At 37.8% G+C, this 21,623-nt stretch overlaps 1 protein-coding gene across 2 annotated transcripts in view; it reads left to right on the forward strand.

Annotated features, from left to right (window-relative positions):
- The window catches only part of LOC131440359 (growth hormone secretagogue receptor type 1), a 301,813-nt gene that overhangs the window by 107,183 nt on the left and 173,007 nt on the right, over positions 1-21,623 (forward strand). For both annotated transcript variants that reach the window (XM_058611609.1, XM_058611610.1), the window contains exon 4: positions 5,804-5,984. In XM_058611609.1, coding sequence (XP_058467592.1) covers positions 5,804-5,984 — 181 coding nt within the window. The remainder of the gene's footprint in view (positions 1-5,803; positions 5,985-21,623) is intronic.

The following is a 21,623-nucleotide window of genomic DNA, read 5'->3' on the forward strand; positions in this document are numbered from 1 at the left end:
ATTGGCTGCCTCGGATGACCTTGCAGTACGCCATACGGTCGGTTCAGTTTTTAGTACATTTTCGATTGTATGCAGCTTTATTTCAGCTATGGCTGCACGCAGAGATGGCATTTCACCAGAGTGATACACGCTAGAGTCAGATTTTTGCCACACCGAGGATGAAAAAAACGAAGCACCGCACAAAGAGGAAAGCGCACTTCTTCTCAGTGTCGAATAGACAGCATTTGAGTGTGTGCTTGTGGTTAAAGTTTTATTTTGTTGATTTTGCGTGTCCACGCTTCATCTACGAAAACCATACAGCAGAGTGCTCACCGGCGTGTATACCTCTGTGAAAGTATCTGCATCCACCTCAGAGAATTTATTAGCTAGTGCTCTAGCACTTTGGTGCGATTCAGTGGAAGAGGTAAAAGGAAATAAACAAACGCACTCATGATGCGTGCACACTTTACACAACAGTGGTGTATAAATGTGAAAGAGAAGAGCTCTCGTTGAAGTTGTCAGTGCGAGGGGAGAAATTTTGCTTGCTCTTCGTCACACAGAGGAGATAGACATCTCTGGCTGCACGAATGTTGTCCTTCAAGGCTTGAATTGTCTCTGGCTTGTCCACATAACACTTATCTTTGACAGCCCCCCAAAGATAATAGTCTAACGGCGTCAAATCACAGCTCCGAGGCGGCCAAACGACATCCGAATTTCGACTGATAATTCGATCTTCGAAGACTGTGTCCAGAATATCGATCGTAGCGTTGGCTTTGTGGCACGGAGCGCCGTCTAGTTGGAACCAAATGGTGTCCAAGTCTTCCTCTTCAAGTAACGGGAAGAACCTATCGCATATGATGGCGCGGTAGCCCTCGCCATTGACCGTGGCGGCGGTTTCTGCCTCATTTTCAAAGAAAAATGGTCCAATGATGCCGCCAGACCAAAATCCGCACCAATTTTCGCACACATTCCGCAACATTACCATGATTTTCTAAGTAAAACTGCACTATTTTCACGCGTTCCTATAGCGTATACACAACCATTTTCGTTCAGCGGAAGGATAAAACTAAGTTTCTGTCAAATCAGAAGTGACATTAAGGTTACCAATGTCGAAATAACCGCTAGTTCAAAAAAAGTTAGATGGCGAACCCTGTACACACAATTTTTTAAGACGTGGAGCCGTCTTGACTCTGCTTTTTTTCTCGTATGTAACGAGAGAAACAGATTGGGAAAAGACAGCATAATAAACTTAGGATGAAGTTACCGCTGAGATGGGACTCGAACCCATAACTGCTACTGCTTTTGTACTTAAAACAAGTTCAAGACGGCTCTACGTCTAAACAAGATTTAGAAGCAAGGGTAATGAGGGATTGATTTATGTGTGTTAAACGACAATGCACAGTCTTAGATATTACTAATACTCCAGTTTGCGTCAATTGTCATATTTGTTACCAATCGTATCCCGACCTTAAGTTTTCAGAACCGGTCAATTATACTTTTTGGACTTAGTATGATATGGCACACATCTGAATAGATTTCATTTAGACGATCCAACATAAAATGTGATAATAAGAATAGAAAGATTAATTATACCCAAACAGTTATTCTTACGTATTTTGTTTCGTCATTCGTTGATACTTGAAGAAGGATGAGATGAATAATGCTAATCAGTAAATAATTCAAGTAATGTTACAGACGAATTTCATGAAATCAAATCAACAAATTGACAAAATGTCTGAATAAATAAGGGGAAGTTAAAACCACAATTTAAATACTGTTCCGCAATAGGACGTCAATCTATTTGAATGATTTTTAAGTAATTTAGCATTTCGAATGATTTAAAAACCAGTTCGCACCCTCTCATTCTGCTGCTAAGTCAAAAGGCGATAGCGCCCAGTCGACGCCGTTCTATTGACCAAATGTCATCACAGACACAAGGGGAGGCATGAGATAGGAGCTTATAAGCGTTTAGTTATCTTACCTTCTGACGACCAAGCAAAAAGGGTTTGATTATTCTTCAATCATGTGTTCGAGATGACAACCGCCTCTGTTTCTACTACTGAAAATTGACTTCCCCGGATAAGATAACTTTTCGCAAATTTTCATTTCTGCTGTTACATTTTTCAGTAGTTTTGTAATCTTTTTTACGACTTCCAATCAATGAGCTATGACACAGTCCAATAAAATATCTTCACTTCGATTTTAAGAAGCAATATAACAGAAAAATTAGTCAAATGTTCGATAGTAGTGTTATACCACCGACAGACATGTGATTTCCATACAATGATTTCTATACAACGCTGTACGCGTACAACGATGAGGTGACAGACATGTTTTGCGCACAGAATGAATATATAGTGGAACGAAACAACTCAAAACTTTGCTTAATTCGTATTACTGTTGAATTAGTTGATTTTAACAACAAAATTTCCAAAATAATAATGAAATTAGTTAGAATTGAGAATTTACTTTGCTGGAAAAAACTCTTATTTTTAGAGAATTTTTTTAGTTGGCGAATATCCTGGACAAAAACCAGCAATATTTCAATCTAACACGAAATTCTCATTGACAACTAATTTGTTATTAAAATCAGAAAATTTGTTTCTATTTATCTATCACCATCATTACTGAAGGACAGCACAAAAAACACAAAAATGAAATTGGTTTAATTAACAAGTTTATTAGCCAAAAACCCATGAAAAGTGTCAAAGCAAAACAATCCATTAAAAAGGACAGTCTTGTTGAAACTGCTTGCAAATTGTTTTGATGTGTTTCGCATGTGTTACGATATATCCATATAAAAATTTCTGATTCGATTTGTAAAAATGACGTAAACTCTTAGTGAAAAGTGTATTTATTCAGAATTTGTGCGCATTTGAAGCGATTGTGCGAAATAATGTTTTTACGCGGAACAGTGAAGTGAGTTTCGAATGTTGCACTCTCATTGTATATGTCAAATGATGTTTTTTGTATCTTTTACCGCTGAAAGACATGTGATTTCCGTACAATGATTTCTGTACAACGCTGTACGCCAACAACGATGAGGTGACAGACATGTTTTGCGCACAGAAAGAATATACAGTGAAACGAAACAACTCAAAACTTAGCTTAATTTCCCAGTTCCGATGATCGATAATATAGAAACCAAACATTTTTGCGGTTTGAAGTGCATTCCTAGTAACTCATTTATGGCAGATATAATCAATGCCTCTCTGAATTATTAAACTAATTTTGTGTGTGAGTGTTCTTCGGATGACAGTTTCACTCATATCAAATTTAAAGGTTTTAAGGTACATTTATGACACGTTTGTTCTGGGATACAGGATTTTTACATTCATTATTCAAATGCAATTAGCATGAGAAAAAATTTGCTGTCCATAATTTTGATATTCTACCGTAACATTCACTGATATGAAATAAAAATTTTCGAAACACTAGCACTATTTTTCATGCAACGAAGCTGATTTGTACCGAAAAGGTGATTAATCATTAGATTTTGTTTGTAAATCATGCCGACATTTGCAAAATCATGTTGTTCAGTGATAATTCCTTTTTTACCCGCATATTCACAATAAAAATAAGGGCGCATAAACTTTTAACATTGAGCGTCAAAAAAGTAAATAAATCTAAGATATTCTTAGTATTTAACCAATAAAAACGGCATGGCACACACATATTCCAAAATAATGCTTTCAACGAAACAGTTTATTCATTACGAAATTTTCATAAAAAGGATTATGTTTACCATAAAGCTGATTTTAAAACCTTCTTGAATTTGAAATCATTCCGAAATAGATTTGACATAGGTTTGATGCTTCATTTTGCTTCATAAAGCTTATGAAAAATGGTCTATTAGGTTATAATATAATCTCATGATTGTTTTATTAGGATTTTGGGGAGTTTAAAGTTGTGACTACACAATTGATTTATTGATGTATTAAATATTTATCGTTTATCATTACCACATGTGCATTCAAAATATGAATCATTATGTGTTCTAAATCCATTTCAGAATAAATTTACTTGTTATTGAAGAGAAAACAATTGCTCAATAGTGCTGATTTTATGTACACATATGAATATATTGTTTTCCTTATTTGTTATTCAAAACTTCACCAAATTTATCAACATTTCTTGGTTTGACTGCTTTTTGAAAATGTGCTAAAACGTTGATTGAGTATATAAGCTTTATGCTGCTTGTTAGCATTTTAAGAAAAAAAAATTCAAAATAAAACGATGGTTGTTTATCATTTGATGCTCAGAAGAAGGAAATATTGTTTCGTGAGTTCACCATCGCTCGTCAATGGCGCTGGTAGCAGTAAACAGTGATGTGCTTTTGCACAGTACAACGATAGATGACCGTAGTACCAGACCCTGTCAGCTTGGAGCGATGTCAATCTTCAGTTCAGCAACGCCATCCGACGGCGTCTCATTCAACATGTCATGTCAATTGTATGGGTGCGCAGCCCTGCTATTTTGGCGCGTACGAATTTGACATTTCTCTCCCCTACTTCTATGTATGAGATTCGATGCGGACTCACCTGAGGGCGACATGCTCGCAAAAAAGGATGTTGCCAATTATTTGTTCGGGAAATGTGAGAGCTGGATATCTTGTTAATATGATGTCTTTGGTAGTACGGATATCACCGTTGTATCATGATGCTCGCGTGATACCACCGTGATTTAGGGTGACAGACATGTGATTTCTCGGTGTACAGTGATTCCGATATCACATGTCTGTCATAAGCATTACAGCGACACAAGAATGCGAAGCGTATGCACTAATAATGATTCAACCGTCGGAGTCAATACATCGAGCAGAGATAGCAGATCTTATTATAACTAATGGTTTTAATATATATCATGAATAGTAGATCTGAGATAAATGAATACGTATAAGCGGTAAATAAGAGTGAAATCTCATGTTGAAATGACTCAAGCGTAATTGTTTTATACCTAATGTAATAAACTTATTTTAATTTGAGCATTATGCTCAACACTGTTACGTTTGTTTCTATAGTCTAGGTACGACATTTAGATGCAGAACTTGATTTTCTGTTTCAACGAACTATACATCTTCATCAAATTGGCTATTTGCAAAAGATAAATTTTGAGTTTTTGTCATTGTATTAAGTTAACTGAATTCTCACCTAAATTTTTAATTTTATTTTCCTGATCAATGTAAACATGCATGTTCGAATTTATTTCACGAGATGCAAAGAAAAAACAATGTTTACCGTAATGAAGTGGAAAAGACCACCTACTTATTCAAACAGATACTGATACGTGCAAAAAAAGAAGTGCTTTCAATTTCCACAACCTTCTACCTTAGCATGTTTACGGAGCTTCCTCCAGATTACTGTGAATTTTCAGAGTACTGAATCGATGTGGTGAGAAAGTACCTTCTTCACGAAATAATTTATCATCGGCTATAAATTGTGTATATTTACACTTTCCGGCTGTTTGCAGTCGCCCACCGAATAACGCAAGCACAAATATTGGATCTCCTTGTTTATTTGACCAACATTTGTATGTTCGTTGCAATAAAGGGCCCAGCGATGCAAGTGCATTTACTGCCAGCGAATGCTTTTGAAAGGACCAAACCACAACCAATCACTGACGGACAGCAAGATGAAGCAAGTTTGTTTATACAAAACCGCGTAAATAAAACACCCAAACGCAAATTGTTTAATTAACTCCCCACTCATGTTTGACATAATTAATGTGCCGTTATATTCGCGCTACGCCGGAATTTATTTTTGTTTACCTACAGCAGCGGCTACAATTGATTGATTCCCGTCTATTTCCCTTTCTTCTTCAACAGGTAAAGCGGTTCCGTTTGTGGAGCTGACGGTGGCCCATGCCAGCGTGCTGACGATTCTGGCGATATCTTTCGAGCGATATTACGCCATCTGTGAGCCACTGAAGGCGGGCTACGTGTGCACAAAAGCGCGGGCTCTCGTAATCTGTCTAGCCGCGTGGACGGTGGCGGCCATTCTTACGAGGTAATTAAGTAGCAGGTGCGATTGATAGACGGAATCGCAATTTTGCAAAACTCTCACTTTTATTACACCTCAGACTAATCACGCTTTTTGGTGTTAAACTAATGTATTGCTTGACTTAAAGATAACTGCATGTTTTAACTTAACGGTTCTGAATGTTTGTTTTTTTTTTTTTTTTTCAATAGTATAATATATATTTTCAGGCACACTGCTTAAGCTCTAAGATGCCAGGGGTATTTCCTAATCTTAATTAACGACTAACTTAAAACTAGAATAGTATCATTAGATTATGTCGTCTAGAATTTTTGGAAAAAGCTTTTAGCTGGCGTTCGGCAGTGGTCGGTGAATTGAATATTGCATGACTTCCAGTTGGTGCTATCTATGGCCGCTTCCTTTCAGTTCGTGTGGGTCCGCGGGAAACACCCCCAGGCTACGAAGGCCCGGCGGGTGGCCCGCATGCTGGTCATCGACTGGAGCGTAGGACCGTAGGCGGTAATGGTGATGTTACGAAGAGATGAAAAAATAAAAAAAGTAAATATTGTGGAAACCGAGGTAAATAGGGGGTATGGAAACAAAATGTCTGAAAACTACAGAGATCTAATTAGTTGCCATCGAGATGGTGAAGAGACGGGGGAAGGGGGAACGAAAAGTTAGTGACAAAAAAAGATCTTGTTAGTTCCAATGAAGATGGTGGACAGGGACGGTGATCGAGAGAATCGGGCGGATGTTAGTGTCGAACCTGTAGGTGGAGATTATACTTTCTGAGCGAGGTATAACAGATTACACTTGGATATTAATGTGTTTGAGGTACTGGTATATAAGAAGCATATAAGAGATATCCCGACTAGCCAACACATCTCGGACCGGAACTTCAGGTGGTCTACCTCGGGCCCTTAGGGAGTCCTTTAATAAAGACCTGGCGTCACGATACTCCGTACACGTCCATACGACATGCTCGATGTCCTGATAACCGTCACCACAAGCGCAGAGACCGCTCTCCACGACTCCAATACGCCGGAGGTGCGCGTTGAAGGTGTAATGGTTTGACATGAGCCGAGACATCACACGAATGAAGTCACGACTCACGTTCATCCCCCTGAACCAAGGTTTCGTCGATACCCTAGGGATAATGGAATGCAGCCATCGTCCCAGTTCGCCATTGCTCCATGAAGTTTGCCAACTTTCGAGAGTTTTCTGACGAGAGATACTGAAAAATTCATTGAAGCAGATTGGTCTTTCATAAATATCACCTTCTAATGCGCCCACCTTAGCCAATGAGTCTGCCTTTTCATTGCCCGGAATGGAACAATGCGAAGGGACCCAGACTAACGATATTAAATAAGACCGTTCAGATAAAGTTCTCAAATGTTCCCGTATTTTCCCCAGGAAATATGGGGGATACTTTCCTGACTTCATTGCCCGGAGAGCTTCTATTGAGCTTAGACTGTCCGTGACAATGAAGTAATGGTCTTTGGGCAAGGTTTCAATGATCTCGAGGGTGTACTGAATAGCAGCTAATTCTGCGACGTAGACTGAAGCCGGATCACTGAGTTTGTACGAAGCGGTGATGTTCTGATTGAAGATTCCGAAGCCTGTGGACCTGTTGATGTTTGATCCGTCAGTGTAAAACATCTTTTCACAGTTGACTGTTCTAAATTTATTATAAAAAATATTTGGGGCCACTTGAGGGCGCACGTGGTCCGGAATTCCACGAATTTCTTCTCTCATGGATGTGTCGAAAAACACAGTAGAATTAGTAGTATCCAAGAAATGAGCACGGTTGGAAACAAACGAAGAAGGATTAATATTCTGAGCCATGTAATCAAAATACAAGGACATAAAACGGGTCTGAGAATTGAGCTCGACAAGCCTTTCGAAGTTTTCAATCACCATCGGATTTAAGATATCGCATCGGATTAGCAATCGATATGAGAGATCCCAGAATCGGTTTTTCAACGGTAAGACGCCCGCGAGCACTTCGAGACTCATCGTATGAGTCGACTGCATGCAACCTAAGGCAATACGCAAACAACGATACTGAATTCTTTCCAGTTTAATGAAATGGGTGTTCGCGGCAGATCGGAAGCAGAAGCATCCATATTCCATTACGGACAATATCGTTGTTTGGTACAGCCTGATCAGGTCTCCTGGGTTTGCACCCCACCAAGTTCCGGTTATTGTGCGAAGAAAATTGATTCTCTGCTGGCATTTTTGTTTCAGATATCTAATGTGACATCCCCAGGTGCCTTTGGAGTCGAACCAGACCCCGAGATATTTAAATGTGAAGACCTGAGCTATGGTTCCACCCCCTAGTTGAAGCTGTAGTTGTGCTGGTTCTCGCTTTCTTGAAAATACGACCAGCTCAGTTTTCTCCGTAGAGAACTCGATACCCATTTGAAGAGCCCATGTCGACAAGTTGTCGAGGGTATCTTGTAATGGTCCTTGGAGATCGGCAGCTTTGGGTCCTATAATGGACACAACGCTGTCGTCGGCAAGTTGTCTTAGCGTGCAAGATGTGTTGATACATTCATCAATGTTGTTTACGTAAAAGTTATATAAAAGGGGGCTTAAGCATGAGCCCTGAGGAAGACCCATGTAACTGAATCGTATTGTCGACAAATCACCATGTGCAAAATACATGTGTTTCTCGGACAATAGATTATGTAAAAAGGTATTCAAAACCGGCGAAAGACCATGCTGGTGCAGCTTCTTAGATAGGATATTTATAGAAACTGAATCAAAAGCCCCCTTGATATCTAGAAATACTGATGCCATTTGTTCTTTACGAGCAAATGCCATTTGAATTTCGGTTGAGAGCAACGCAAGACAATCGTTCGTTCCTTTACCCCTGCGGAAGCCGAATTGTGTATCTGAAAGTAAACCATTAGTCTCGACCCAATTGTCTAGACGGAAGAGAATCATTTTTTCGAACAACTTCCGGATACAGGAAAGCATAGCAATCGGCCGATACGAATTGTGATCGGAGGCTGGTTTCCCAGGTTTTTGAATGGCGATAACTCTCACTTGTCTCCAGTCGTGTGGAACAATATTACCCTCGAGGAACTTGTTAAACAAATTCAGCAAGCGCCTTTTGGCAGAGTCAGGAAGCTTTTTCAACAAGTTGAATTTAATTCTGTCTAACCCCGGGGCCTTATTGTTACACGACAAGAGCGCAAGTGAGAACTCTACCATCGAAAACGGTGTTTCGTTTGTATTCGAAGTCGCGGCGCGGGATATCTTCTGTTCCGGAACAGAATCAGGACATACTTTTTTAGCGAAATCGAATATCCAGCGGTTAGAATATTCCTCGCTTTCGTTCGTTGTGTTTTGGTTGCGCATTCGTCGGGCTGTGTTCCAAAGAGTGCTCATCGATGTTTCTTTTGTTAATCCGTCAACAAACCGTCGCCAGTAACCTAGTTTCTTTGCTTTAACTAAGTTCTTCATTTGCTTATCTAGCGCTGCGTAATTTCTATAATTATCAGGTGTTCCATATTTTCTGAACTTTTTGAATGCTAAAGATCTTTCCGCGTTCAGTGATGAGCACTCTTTGTCCCACCACGGGTTGGGAGGACGAATGTTAGTATTCGCGCCGGGTATACGTTTCGTCTGAGCTTGAATCGCAGTGTCGAGAATCAAGCCAGCCATAAACGTATACTCTTCCTCCGGAGGAAGTTCTTGTGTTGTTTCTAGTTTCTCAGATATCGATATTGCGTAGCATTTCCAATCAATATTTCGTGTGAGGTCATACAAAACATTGATTGTTTCCGATGGTCTTAATCCGCTGGCGATTGAAATTACGATAGGCAGATGATCGCTACCGTGGGGATCAGGGATTACCTTCCACGTGCAATCCAACCGTAGCGATGTCGAGCAGAGGGATAAGTCCAGCGCACTTGGTCTTGCTGGTGGTGCGGGAATTCGTGTCATTTCTCCCGTATTCAAGATTGTCATATTGAAGTTGTCGCAAATATCATGGATCATAGCTGATCTGTTATCATCATGAAGACAACCCCATCCCGTACCGTGAGAGTTAAAGTCTCCTAAAACTAACGTCGGTGCGGGAAGAAGTTGCATGATACTGCTGAGCCAGTGGTACCCAACTGAGGCTCTAGGGGGAATATAGATGGAAGCAATACAAAGGTCCTTGCCTTTAATTGTGACATGACATGCGGCAACTTCAATACCTGATATCGAGGGGAGGTTAATTCGAAAGAAGGAATAGCACTTTTTGATCCCCAAAAGTACTCCTCCGTAGGGATTATCTCGATCCAGGCGAATAATATTAAAATCGTGGAAGTTTAGTGATACATCAGAAGTTAACCAAGTTTCGCACAATGCAAATGCGTCACATTTCAGATTATTTACTAAGTATTTAAAAGGATCTATTTTCGGGATGATACTTCTACAGTTCCACTGTAAAACAGTGATCGAATCCTTGACCTCGTTCGAAAAATTAGCCATCGAAGGAAACGATTGCTGAGAGGAGGGGCCATTTTGCAGTCAGCTGCATCAAAAACATTTTAACTTTTGGCAGGAAAGTCATCAAAATACCTTTTAGGGGGTCAGAAATGTTGAAGACGGAAAATATAAAGTCCACAATGTCACTGAATTTTACAAGTCCAGCACTTGATGTGTTTTCTGGTTCCTTGGGGACTTTCGGGGTTTTGGGTGTCCCCGGAAGTGTTGGATATTCTTTCTCCGATTTCAAGTCTCCGGAACTAGGAGCTTTTGGCTTCTTCTTTTCGTTTTTTTTACCAACACTTCCTTCTGCTGTTACTTTTGGAGGGCCTTCAAGAGATATCTTCGAACCCTTTCTAGGGAGTTTAGGAGATGATATATTTTTCCTCTTCCTAAAACTACGAGGGACAGTTGAAGATGTACCTTCTTGAGGATCGTCAGAGTCGCAATCGTCCGCAGACAAACAGGTGTAGGGGTTCTGTTCAGGTGGTGTGGCGATTTTCAGCATTTCTGCGAACGAGCGGTTTGATCGTTGCTTGAGAGATCGTTTCAAATGATCTCCACGCAATTTATACGCAGAACATGCTGTGAGGTCATGCGGGGCCGCCCCACAGTAAAGACACTTTTCAATGTCTCTGTCGCAAACGCCATCCGCATGACTCTCTCCACACTTCGAGCAGCGGGGCCGATTTCCACAATGGGAAGCTGTGTGTCCTAGTTGTTGACAACTAGTGCAATTCATTACCCGTGGTACGAAAAGTCGTACAGGTAGACGAACCCTGGCCAGGAGAACGAATTTCGGCAAAGCCGAGCCGGAGAAGGTCACCCGATACGAGTCCGAGTGGGGATAAGACTTTGTCCCATCCGCGGCGATCGATACTGAATGCAAACGTTTGCAGTCCAGTATCTTGACATTCTTAAGCAAGGGATCTTTAAAACATCCGACCCCATGTTTGAGAATGTCCTCGCATGTCAGACTTGGATCCGTGATCACTCCGTCTATCTCGACTTCGCGAGCTGGTATATAAACGCGGTAGTCCCGCGTAAAGTGATCGTTTCGAGCGATCTCATTAGCATGTTTCAGACTGGTCAACGAGACCCTGAGCTTATCGGGACGAATTTTTGAAATAAATTTCAATGTTGTATATTTCGACTCCAAGTCTTTAGATATTTTCAAAATATTAAGCGGTTTATTCTTCTCTTTGGTCCGAAAATAAACCACATAAAGGCCGGCCGAGGGTGAAGGCTCTTCGGGATACTGTTTAACCCGGTGAGTCTTACTATTTGGGGCAGATTTAAAATCTGTTTCCATTTTATCTTCGGGGGGCAGGGGAGAATTTAATGGACTTGCCATAGCGCGGTTGAGGTTCCGCGCAAATTATAGGGGGAGTCAAAATATAAGACGATAAAGGGACACGAAGGGAAAAAATATTATACTTAGCTAATGATCCGTAGCAACTCGGCCGCTGAGGCCAAGCGTTAGTTACAACGACCTCCGAGAATAAATATGCACACAGCACCGGTTCACGGCACCACACTAAACGTCGGTTCACTGTTCTTATTGTTTTAACACAATAGCACCCGGCACTGTCTAACGGTATTTATTGTTTATACTGTATTGATCTACTGCACAAGCTCACGAACAAAAGATCTGATATTAAATGACCTTGAAACGGATTAGAATGGATTAACGCACAGCTGCTCTAATGCAAACTACCATCCGATCGATACGACGGTCACGAAAGGAATCCTTGAATGTTTGTTTTGAATGTTGTTTGATATTTATGTAGTTCTGCTTCACAAATCACTGCGCTTGAAAATGCTTTTAATCACAACACAAACATTATGTTATCTGTAACTCTACTTATGATGCACTTATTTATATGCTATTCTATGATAAATTCGTAAGGAAATTGTCCAAACAGTTTATATAGGTGTGATATGTACTTCCGAGGATACCAACGTGCAAAAATATTCACTCGACACTTCAGAGACATGGCTGAAATACTGCCGGCTTGGCTGAAATGATTGATTTTAATTTATTGATCGTTGTTATCGCAAAGCTCAGAATTGGCTCAAGAAGTGGATGACAAATTGCCAGGATTCTCAATAAAGGACGAGCGAATATTACTGAATATGATTGATTACTTCTCGGTTATCAACTAATTTGTTTGCACTATCCACCATGCATATTCACACTGTCCATGGATATGGTCGATTTACTTCACTTAATCAGGATGTGTGTTGACGATAGCAAGGCGTAGTTTTTCCTTACTCGTTTTCAAGCCAAATGAAGTGTGTTTGATAGGTTATGAGCTTTGGAATGGCACTCTATATTTTCACAGCAGAAGATTAGAGGGTAGAGATGTTTTGGGAATTTTAAAGCGAGTTGTAATAAGATCATATCGTTTCAAAAAATTATTATTCGTGCTTTTTTATTACTTAATATATTCTCTTGACATAAGCAAATAAGCTTAACGACAATTACAATCTCACGAATTATTTTAACTTTTAGTTTCAATTTGACAGTCGAACAGCTATTTTGTCTTTGTCAAAAATAGTCCTTCGATATTTATTTTCCGACACTGAAAATAATCTTGCAAAGAAATTCTAATATCTGACCTACAGTAAATATTTTTTATGTGTAATTTCTATTTATACTTTCTGTCAAAGAGAATACCGCTATAAAAGGTTTCAAATAAAATAAGTTTATATTGAAGTTTTCTTACGTTCGCTGTACTGCACTTAGTATACCACTTGATATCATTTTATTCTCAGTTCAAAATATTTCCACCCGTCAAACTTTGAAATGGGCCGCAGTTTTAATGAAATTTAACTACTCGATAGAAAATAACTGCTCGACTGTTCTGAGGACCCACATAGACAAGCCCTTGGCATCGTAAACCTTAATGGATTATGGCTTAATAAATATATCTTTGAAAAAAAACTGCTCGACTGTCAAATTTTAACTAATCGTCGAAATAATTCGCCAGATGATCCACGGTCTAAGACGTGCAAGTTTGCAATTTGATCAGTATCGAACAAGAAAAACATCTTGGAGAAACGACATACGAATGCAACTATGAAATGGTGGTCATTTTATGGATGCATGCGCATGTCATTGTTTCAATCTGTTTTTCTCGTACTGATCAAATTTAAGACAGTTACATATTAATTTCATTTAAATCCATCTTTTTATATTGCATTCTGTTTTGGAAAATTATCTATTTTATTATATATTATTTTCATCAGGAGTGTTGAAGAAAATTTTGAATTTTATGAAAACTGAATAGTAACAATAACAATATTGACTAAAACAATATAAATATTGGCATTCAGTTCAGTTTGAGAAAATCTAAACACGTCTCTTATGGCATGCGATTTCAGAAATTAATAGCTGTAAAGGTGGTAAAATAAGAGTCGAGTTGCTCCGGATTGCATGAAATATTGCACACATCTTTAGTAAGACAAACCATTTGTTTTCGACCATTTTGACTCAAGATTGATGTTTAAAATAGGAGTCTAAATTTCTTAGTAGATCGCCCGTTGTTGCATTTCGTGATGAAAATGTACAATGAACTAAGGAAATGAAGCTTGGATCCGATACTCGTTGTTTCTAGAGACCGCGGCACAGTGGTTTGAATCGACAAAAACGTGAACTTAATTCTCTAGCTGCTAAACCGTTGATCTGATATACATAGTTTCTTTGGAGAACTCATTCACAAAAATATACCTCGTGATTTGATCACAATAAAAGATGTGCAAAGCCTACTAAGATAAAAGTTCATTTCAACAACTTTATTCCCCTAAGAGATAGAAAAATGATGTCTTCTACAAAGTTTTAGAACTTCTAACGAGAAAAAACTTTACCGAAGAAGCTAAAGGTCTAACGCATATAGTTTCGGATATATGAAGCATTTTCTTTTGAAACCACTTAAAATCAATTTTTTGTACATAACTTTTTTCGCAATTACTTTCAGTGTCTACTATGTTCGAGACAATTGCTAAAAACGTAAAATTACACATTTTTGTTGAAGACTGTGCACGGTTTGGCTTTTTCCCTAAAAAGTTATTAAACATTTAAACTTTTATATACACTAACTTTAATTACTAATAGGAAGCAGGGTCGCAGACCAAAAGGCACATACATATACTTTTTGGAAAGCTTAAATCAAGTAAAATATAGTTACGAAGTGTGTAGCGTAGCCTTTTTGAATTGTGTGAATGAGACAACAAAATATAGAATGCTTTTTTGACCATTTTCTTAGGAAAAACGTACATTAATAAAATTGTTTATCTTCATATCACGCGTTATTTGTGATATCGACCGAGTTACCTTTAGGCAAAAACTTTTGCAAGAAATTGCAGTCCAGGTATAAAAAATAGAGCCTTTGTTTTAACACTTTTATTTTTACTAAAACGATTATTTTTAGTTTATTAACTAAACTTGGCAGGAAATGTTAAAACATTGGAATCGGTCGTTAGTGTAGCTTTGATGCAATGGTGTAATGATTGAATATAATTTCATGATGCATTCTTGTATGCAATTGATCAAACTAAAGAAGCATGTGAACGTGCTCATTAAATTTCGACAAGTTTTACTTATTCTTTTAATAGAATATTCCTTATCCGTTCTTTTAATTCCAATCCAATTCATTTCATGAATGATATCTTACACCATTACCAGTACGCCTAAAAACAAATACGTTTTTATGAATTAAACCATACACTGAAAAAAATAATGAAATTCACACGATTTCTATAGTTTAAATTAGTACTATGAAATGGACATCAGTTGAATAAAAAATTCGATTCAAAACCATTCTCGATGTAAAACTAAATTGGAATACATTAATTTCAATGAATATGACCGTTTATTTATATTGACGTTTAGTATTACTTTTAATGTATATTGAAAAATGAAGCACAGTGAAGTAACTTTATATTAAATTTCTGCTCCAAATATGCACAGTTGGTGTTGGTGAGAGCAACGCTGCATATTATTTTTAAGAACACAAAAGAGTTGGTTGATAATACAAATGCTGGAGGATTTGGTCGATGATAATATTACAATAAAATGCGTGAGTGGTTCAACGTTACATACGTTACATTCCAATGTTTTAACATTTCATGAAAAGCTCTTTTTAATAAACCAAAAATAGTCGTTTTAGTAAAAAAAAGTGTTAAAACGAAGGCTCTATTTTTTATACCTGGACTGCAATTTCTTGCAAAAGTTTTTGCCTAAAGGTAACTCGGTCGATATCACAAATAACGCGTGATATGAAGATAAACAATTTTATTAATGTACGTTTTTCCTAAGAAAATGGTCAAAAAAGCATTCTATATTTTGTTGTCTCATTCACACAATTTAAAAAGGCCACGCTACACACTTCGTAACTATATTTTACTTGATTTAAGCTTTCCAAAAAGTATATGTATGTGCCTTTTGGTCTGCGACCCTGCTTCCTATTAGTAATTAAAGTTAGTGTATATAAAAGTTTAAATGTTTAATAACTTTTTGGGGGAAAAGCCAAACCGTGCACAGTCTTCAACAAAAATGTGTAATTTTACGTTTTTAGCAATTGTCTCGAACATAGTAGACACTGAAAGTAATTGCGAAAAAAGTTATGTACAAAAAATTGATTTTAAGTGGTTTCAAAAGAAAATGCTTCATATATCCGAAACTATATGCGTTAGACCTTTAGCTTCTTCGGCAAAGTTTTTTCTCATTGGAAGTTCTAAAACTTTGTAGAAGACATCATTTTTCTATCTCTTAGGGGAATAAAGTTGTTGAAATGAATTTTTATCGTAGTAGGCTTTGCACATCTTTTATTGTGATCAAATCACGAGGTATATTTTTGTGATGAGTTCTCCAAAAAAACTATGTATATCGGATCAACGGTTTAGCAGCTAGAGAATTAAGTTCACGTTTTTGTCGATTCAAACCACTGTGCGCGGGTACCACTGTATCTCCACGAGCCTCAAGGGATAGGAGATGTGTTAGTAGGGACGGAAAGAGATCCGGATATGTTTTGGTGTACAAAATAATCTCAACAAAAGCTGATTTTCAATACTCAGGAGTAATATAATAAAACATTATAAAGAAGAAAAATATAAAATATCTCTAAGGAACGATCTTACCAGTATCCTTTATCTCCTATTCTCATTGCTATTAACAACGCGAAATGAAACACGACTACTGAAAAAGTAAAATAAAATAAACACTCGCGGATGAGTTTGCTGCAGAAAAATTTTAGATTTTCAGCTTGACTTGTAGATTTTCACACATTCCATAGAAATGTGATAACACCGACAATGACATGCAGACGGCGCTTCGATCGGTTAAAATCGTTGCATTTTGAGGCGGTTCATTTTCAGTTTCCCCCGCTTGAGCATTTTTAGTTTGGCGAATCAATATTATTCAATAAATAGCACTCTCGCTACTAAACACACACTTGCCACACCTCCACTATCACTCAAAATAACTGTTTCGACCAAATTTATAACTATAGCTATCAAAAAACACATTGAAACTAGACTATTTTGAGAGCAGTATGGTGAGTTCCGTAATTACAGTGTTTGAAATGTCAAGCCGTCGTTTAGAGTGACGTTGTAAAAGAGAGAAATATTCCTTCCAATTGGACTCAAAATAGCTTCCATGAATAGGACATGTAAGTTGCTGGACATACGAACATACTTCGACTGTGGCGGTCCCCGCGATCTGGTTTCGGCTTACCGAAAATAGTGGTCAAAGCCTCCAAAATGAAACTCAATCACTTTGCTCAAAAATGGCTCAACCGATTTACTCGAACAATAAAGAAAAAATCTTCTAAATTGGACTCAAAATTAATTCAATGTATACGTCATGTAAGTTTCTAGTCAGGTTCCGGAAAAATCAAAAATTTGGAAAAGAAATCTCCAAAACGGAGCTCACTTTTTTTTCTCCAAGATGATTCAACCGACTCTTACCAACAACACTCCTATGCTAGTTTGCACCCGAAAAAAATTCCCTGTTTCTATTCAATTCATCACAAGGTATCCACCTAGACTATTTTTTAAATATTTCATATATTTAGTTATTTTTTAATTCTTGAAAAGGTATTTGAATTTTATTTCAATGTACTTTGTATGTGCTTCATCGACTTCCTATTTTAACATCTTCTTCGACATCATATTTGTACAATCAACAGTTTGCGAGGTACAGAGATATGAAAAAAGTTCATACAAAAAATTGTTTGCTCGTTTTGAAAGTTTTTAAGAGTTAGTCCGAAGCCCGTGCAATAAAGTTGTACTGTTCGAACGAGTAGACGAGTATCAAGACCAATACTTAGCAAATATCAAAAAAAAATTCGGGACCTGATGAAAAAATGTACAAAATATTCAACGTATTTCTTGTCCAGCAGGCAGGATAATTCAACTCTTCGTCTCATCATTATTAATGGTTTCTCCATTTTCATACAAGAAATATTACAAACTTTTTTTTTTTCTATTTCGATGTTTTTCGTGCGATATGGCGGAGTTTGGCATCCTTCTATTACGCCCCCAAATCTTAGATTGGTGCAACATTAGAAAACATTAGGAAGCCAATAAAAAAACTAAAATGTCCATTCCTATAATCAAAAAAATAATTTCATTGTGAAGACAAAATTAAAAATCCTTACGAAGGTCGAAAGATTTTAATTGTTTGAATTATTACTATTGATTTGAGAAAAGAGTGACCGAGCTTATCGATACAAAATGGTACCTCCATTACCCAGAGTCTTATGATCCGTGTCGCGGTCTTTGCGGGCATTTAGTTTTGTATAATTAATATTAATCGTAATCCTGTCCTCCATTAGCTGAAAGTTTCAAGAGATATTAACGTTAATTTATGTGCGTGTCGACTTACCAGGTATGAAGTGAGCATTTTCTAGATGTCGTGAAACAATTGAAGAATTGTTTTGGCAACTGTCAAAAATATTCAGTATACAACAGGCTTCATTTTATACCACATCGCACATATTTCAAGTCTTAATATAATGATTTTTTTTCCAAATAAATGCTTAATCTAATGGAATGCTTAAGGAGATTTTCGATCCTCAAGCTTAGTCGGAATTTATATGCAAAATAAGGTTTCAATTATTCAGTAAAGAGTAACGCAAAGACATCGAATTGCCGAAGTTATTGAACTAAGATCACACGCATAGTACAACACAATTGGCTGAGGCATTGAATATACCAGAACCAGCAATTCCCGACTGTTTGAGAACGGTGGATAAAGTTCATAAGATGGCAAAATAGGTACCACATAAATTGAACGAGAGGCAACAAGAAAACCATCGAACCATTTGTGAAATGCTATTGAAAGGGAAGGAATTCCTTTTTTATCAGATTGTTGCTGATGATGAAAATTTGATCTAAGGTAAGGCATCAACATCGACACGGCAAGAAGACTTCGTTTGGTGGTATCATCGTGACCTCAAAAAGTCTTGGCATTACATTCCTTTTGTGGAATTTGGCCTTTCTGTTTCAACAGACTTCGCAGCCGACCTCATGACCTCATATATTACGAATTGCTGAATCTGAGAGAAACGGTACAATCATCAACGCTACAAACATCAAATGATCGATTTGAACTGAACGAATCAATTAAAATGACCAAAATATGGCCCCAGACAGAAAGCAATGCTCTCTTGAGAATGTTCCGTTTCACACTTCGATACTGGTCCGCAAGCAGAAAGAGGATTTCGGATGGGAAGTGTTATCGTAAACCGATAACCAGATTTAGCCCATTCAGATTATTACCTATTAGGTTGATGTCAGAGTGAAAGCGTCACGCGATGCGTCGAGGCGCGCGTGCGAGCTAGTTGCATTTGATCAAAGCAAACCTGTCAGAGTGAAAGCGATGCGAAAACAGTACATCGCATTGAATCGCTTCGCTTCGGTCCGCGCTCACTCTGACATCAACCTTAGTGTCAGAGAGTTGCACTTTCATACCTTCGACAAGCTAAAAATATGAGTCAAATCTTTATTTGAATCAAAGGAGGCGAAATGGCTTACGAGTATTCCCCAAATTGCTAGAACGATGGACAAAATGTGTAGCTAGCATTGACTTCTACTTTGAAATTACAAACTTTTGATTTTTCTTTCGCAAATAAGCGTTTTCCGTTTCAGGCTTATATATGCTGATATTTCAAATACAAATTTTAGTCTTTCGCCGTCCAAAGTCATTCTGTCGTACCTTACTTTAGGGGTTATATCCCTTCTAACTCAAGAAAAAAAGTCCATATCTGTCGACTGATCAAAAAAATGTTACAATTATTTCATTTCTGAGAATTGTAGAATTTGCCGAGATAGATGCCTTAATTACACCCAAACTGGAGTGAATATTGTCAGTGCTACACTACACTGGTACAACGCTAGAAACAAAAACAGCATTAGAATCTCGGTAATTTGAAAATAAGTGGCTGTCAATTGTTGCCGGAATTGTATTACAGTTAGCTAAACAACAGCTAACTGATAATAAAATTATGAATTACCGAGCCATCAGTAATTGAGTACTACTATTAGTAAGTGTGAGATCTGCCGTCTCTGGTCAATAGATTGGCTTTAAGGGTAAGACGGAAATAGGTGCTTTCGCTTTTAGTTTTTGCGTCACTATAACAATAGTATTGAATAATTTTCGAACTTTTATTTGCGGTAAATAGCTTCTTAGAGCTGAAGCAAATATATTGTATTCGATTTTATCACAATGCGTTGATTGGAAGAGGAGTAATCCACAAAACAATATGGCGGCTCTACGAATGAAATGACTTTTAGTACAATAGCCCTATTTGTTATTTACTGATAAGTTAAATTGATGTTTTTGGTAAACTTTGGTAAAATTATGTGCTTTAGCGAGATAATATTAGAATATCATTTTAAGCAATCTCGGTATGAAGCGATTGGATTAATAAACAGCAGTAAAATTTCGTGTTATTGATTTTGAATGCGAATGTCCATTTCATTCTCATTTGCTTCTTGTTACTTTTGTATGGCAATAAAACAAATTAACTTACTATTGTCTTGCCACAACTTTAGGAAACGTTCAAATTATTTGCAATTCATAATCTTATCCTTCAATTTTCGATGGTCTTCATAATGAAAGATACGGAATTTCCCAGAAAGCGGAAAATTTCAGGCCTCCGGTTTCAGATGCCCAAAACATACACATCTAATCAATACTGTATTTGTTGCTGAATCATTAACTGAAAGGCTGAATGTTTGTGACCGTTTAGCATCATCATCTGACCGTGCGGCTCCCTCAGAACATATTTCCTTGGTAGTTTTATCACACATCCGCAATGCAATGACCCCTACCCAGTGCTGTTCTGGTCGTTTCTATCAGTAAGCCATTCCTAATGATTGCCATTGTCAAAATGTGACAATTTTCTTACATTCGACTGCTTCTCCACGATTTCGGAGAACCACCGAAGCTTGCGTTGATTTGAAGCCTTCGGAAGGATGACATTTTTATCGCGTGCCTAGCAGAGGAAGTAGCATTTTATTGTGACGATTTCGCGACCACCCATCCGGACATGACTGAAGGCGTGGAGTCTGCCTGCCTGCAAAAGACGACATTTAGTGTTTCAGCGTTTCTGTGCCTTTCTTGACAGGCCCAGGCAGTAATGTAATTTCCACTGCAGCCGTTTATGGAAACGATAGTTGCTTTCTGGTTGGCGGTGCCTCTACGAGACCAGGATGAAATTCGGTCATTTCATTATACGCCTTCAGTCACAGATAGTATTGAAGATGAGAAGACAGATTGAACGACAAAAGAGAAGCTTGCATATAAAAGTATAGGGAACTGTCATTTCATTGCTTCAGAGTTGGGTAGGAAGAATTTTGCTGAATTGTATCGGTTGGATATTTGATTCGTTTTTTTTTCAATGCTAAAACAGTCATGGATACAAATCCATTGCCGGTATCATGATTAAGATATCTTGAAAATCATGAAATAATACTTCTAATAAAACCATGCCTATTACTGATGCTTTAATGAGAAAATCCCTTAAAAATTTGCATGCTTTAAATCATTTTGCTCATTATATCACTAATATGTATGATCTCATGAGAAAACACGTTTCACGATTTTCATCATTTCTTTATCGTGGTACCGGAAATGGATTTTTATCCGTGTAGTATGAAAAAAAGATAATAGACGCT

This window comes from Malaya genurostris, chromosome 1 (assembly GCF_030247185.1).
Source record: "Malaya genurostris strain Urasoe2022 chromosome 1, Malgen_1.1, whole genome shotgun sequence".
Lineage (NCBI taxonomy): Eukaryota > Metazoa > Arthropoda > Insecta > Diptera > Culicidae > Malaya > Malaya genurostris.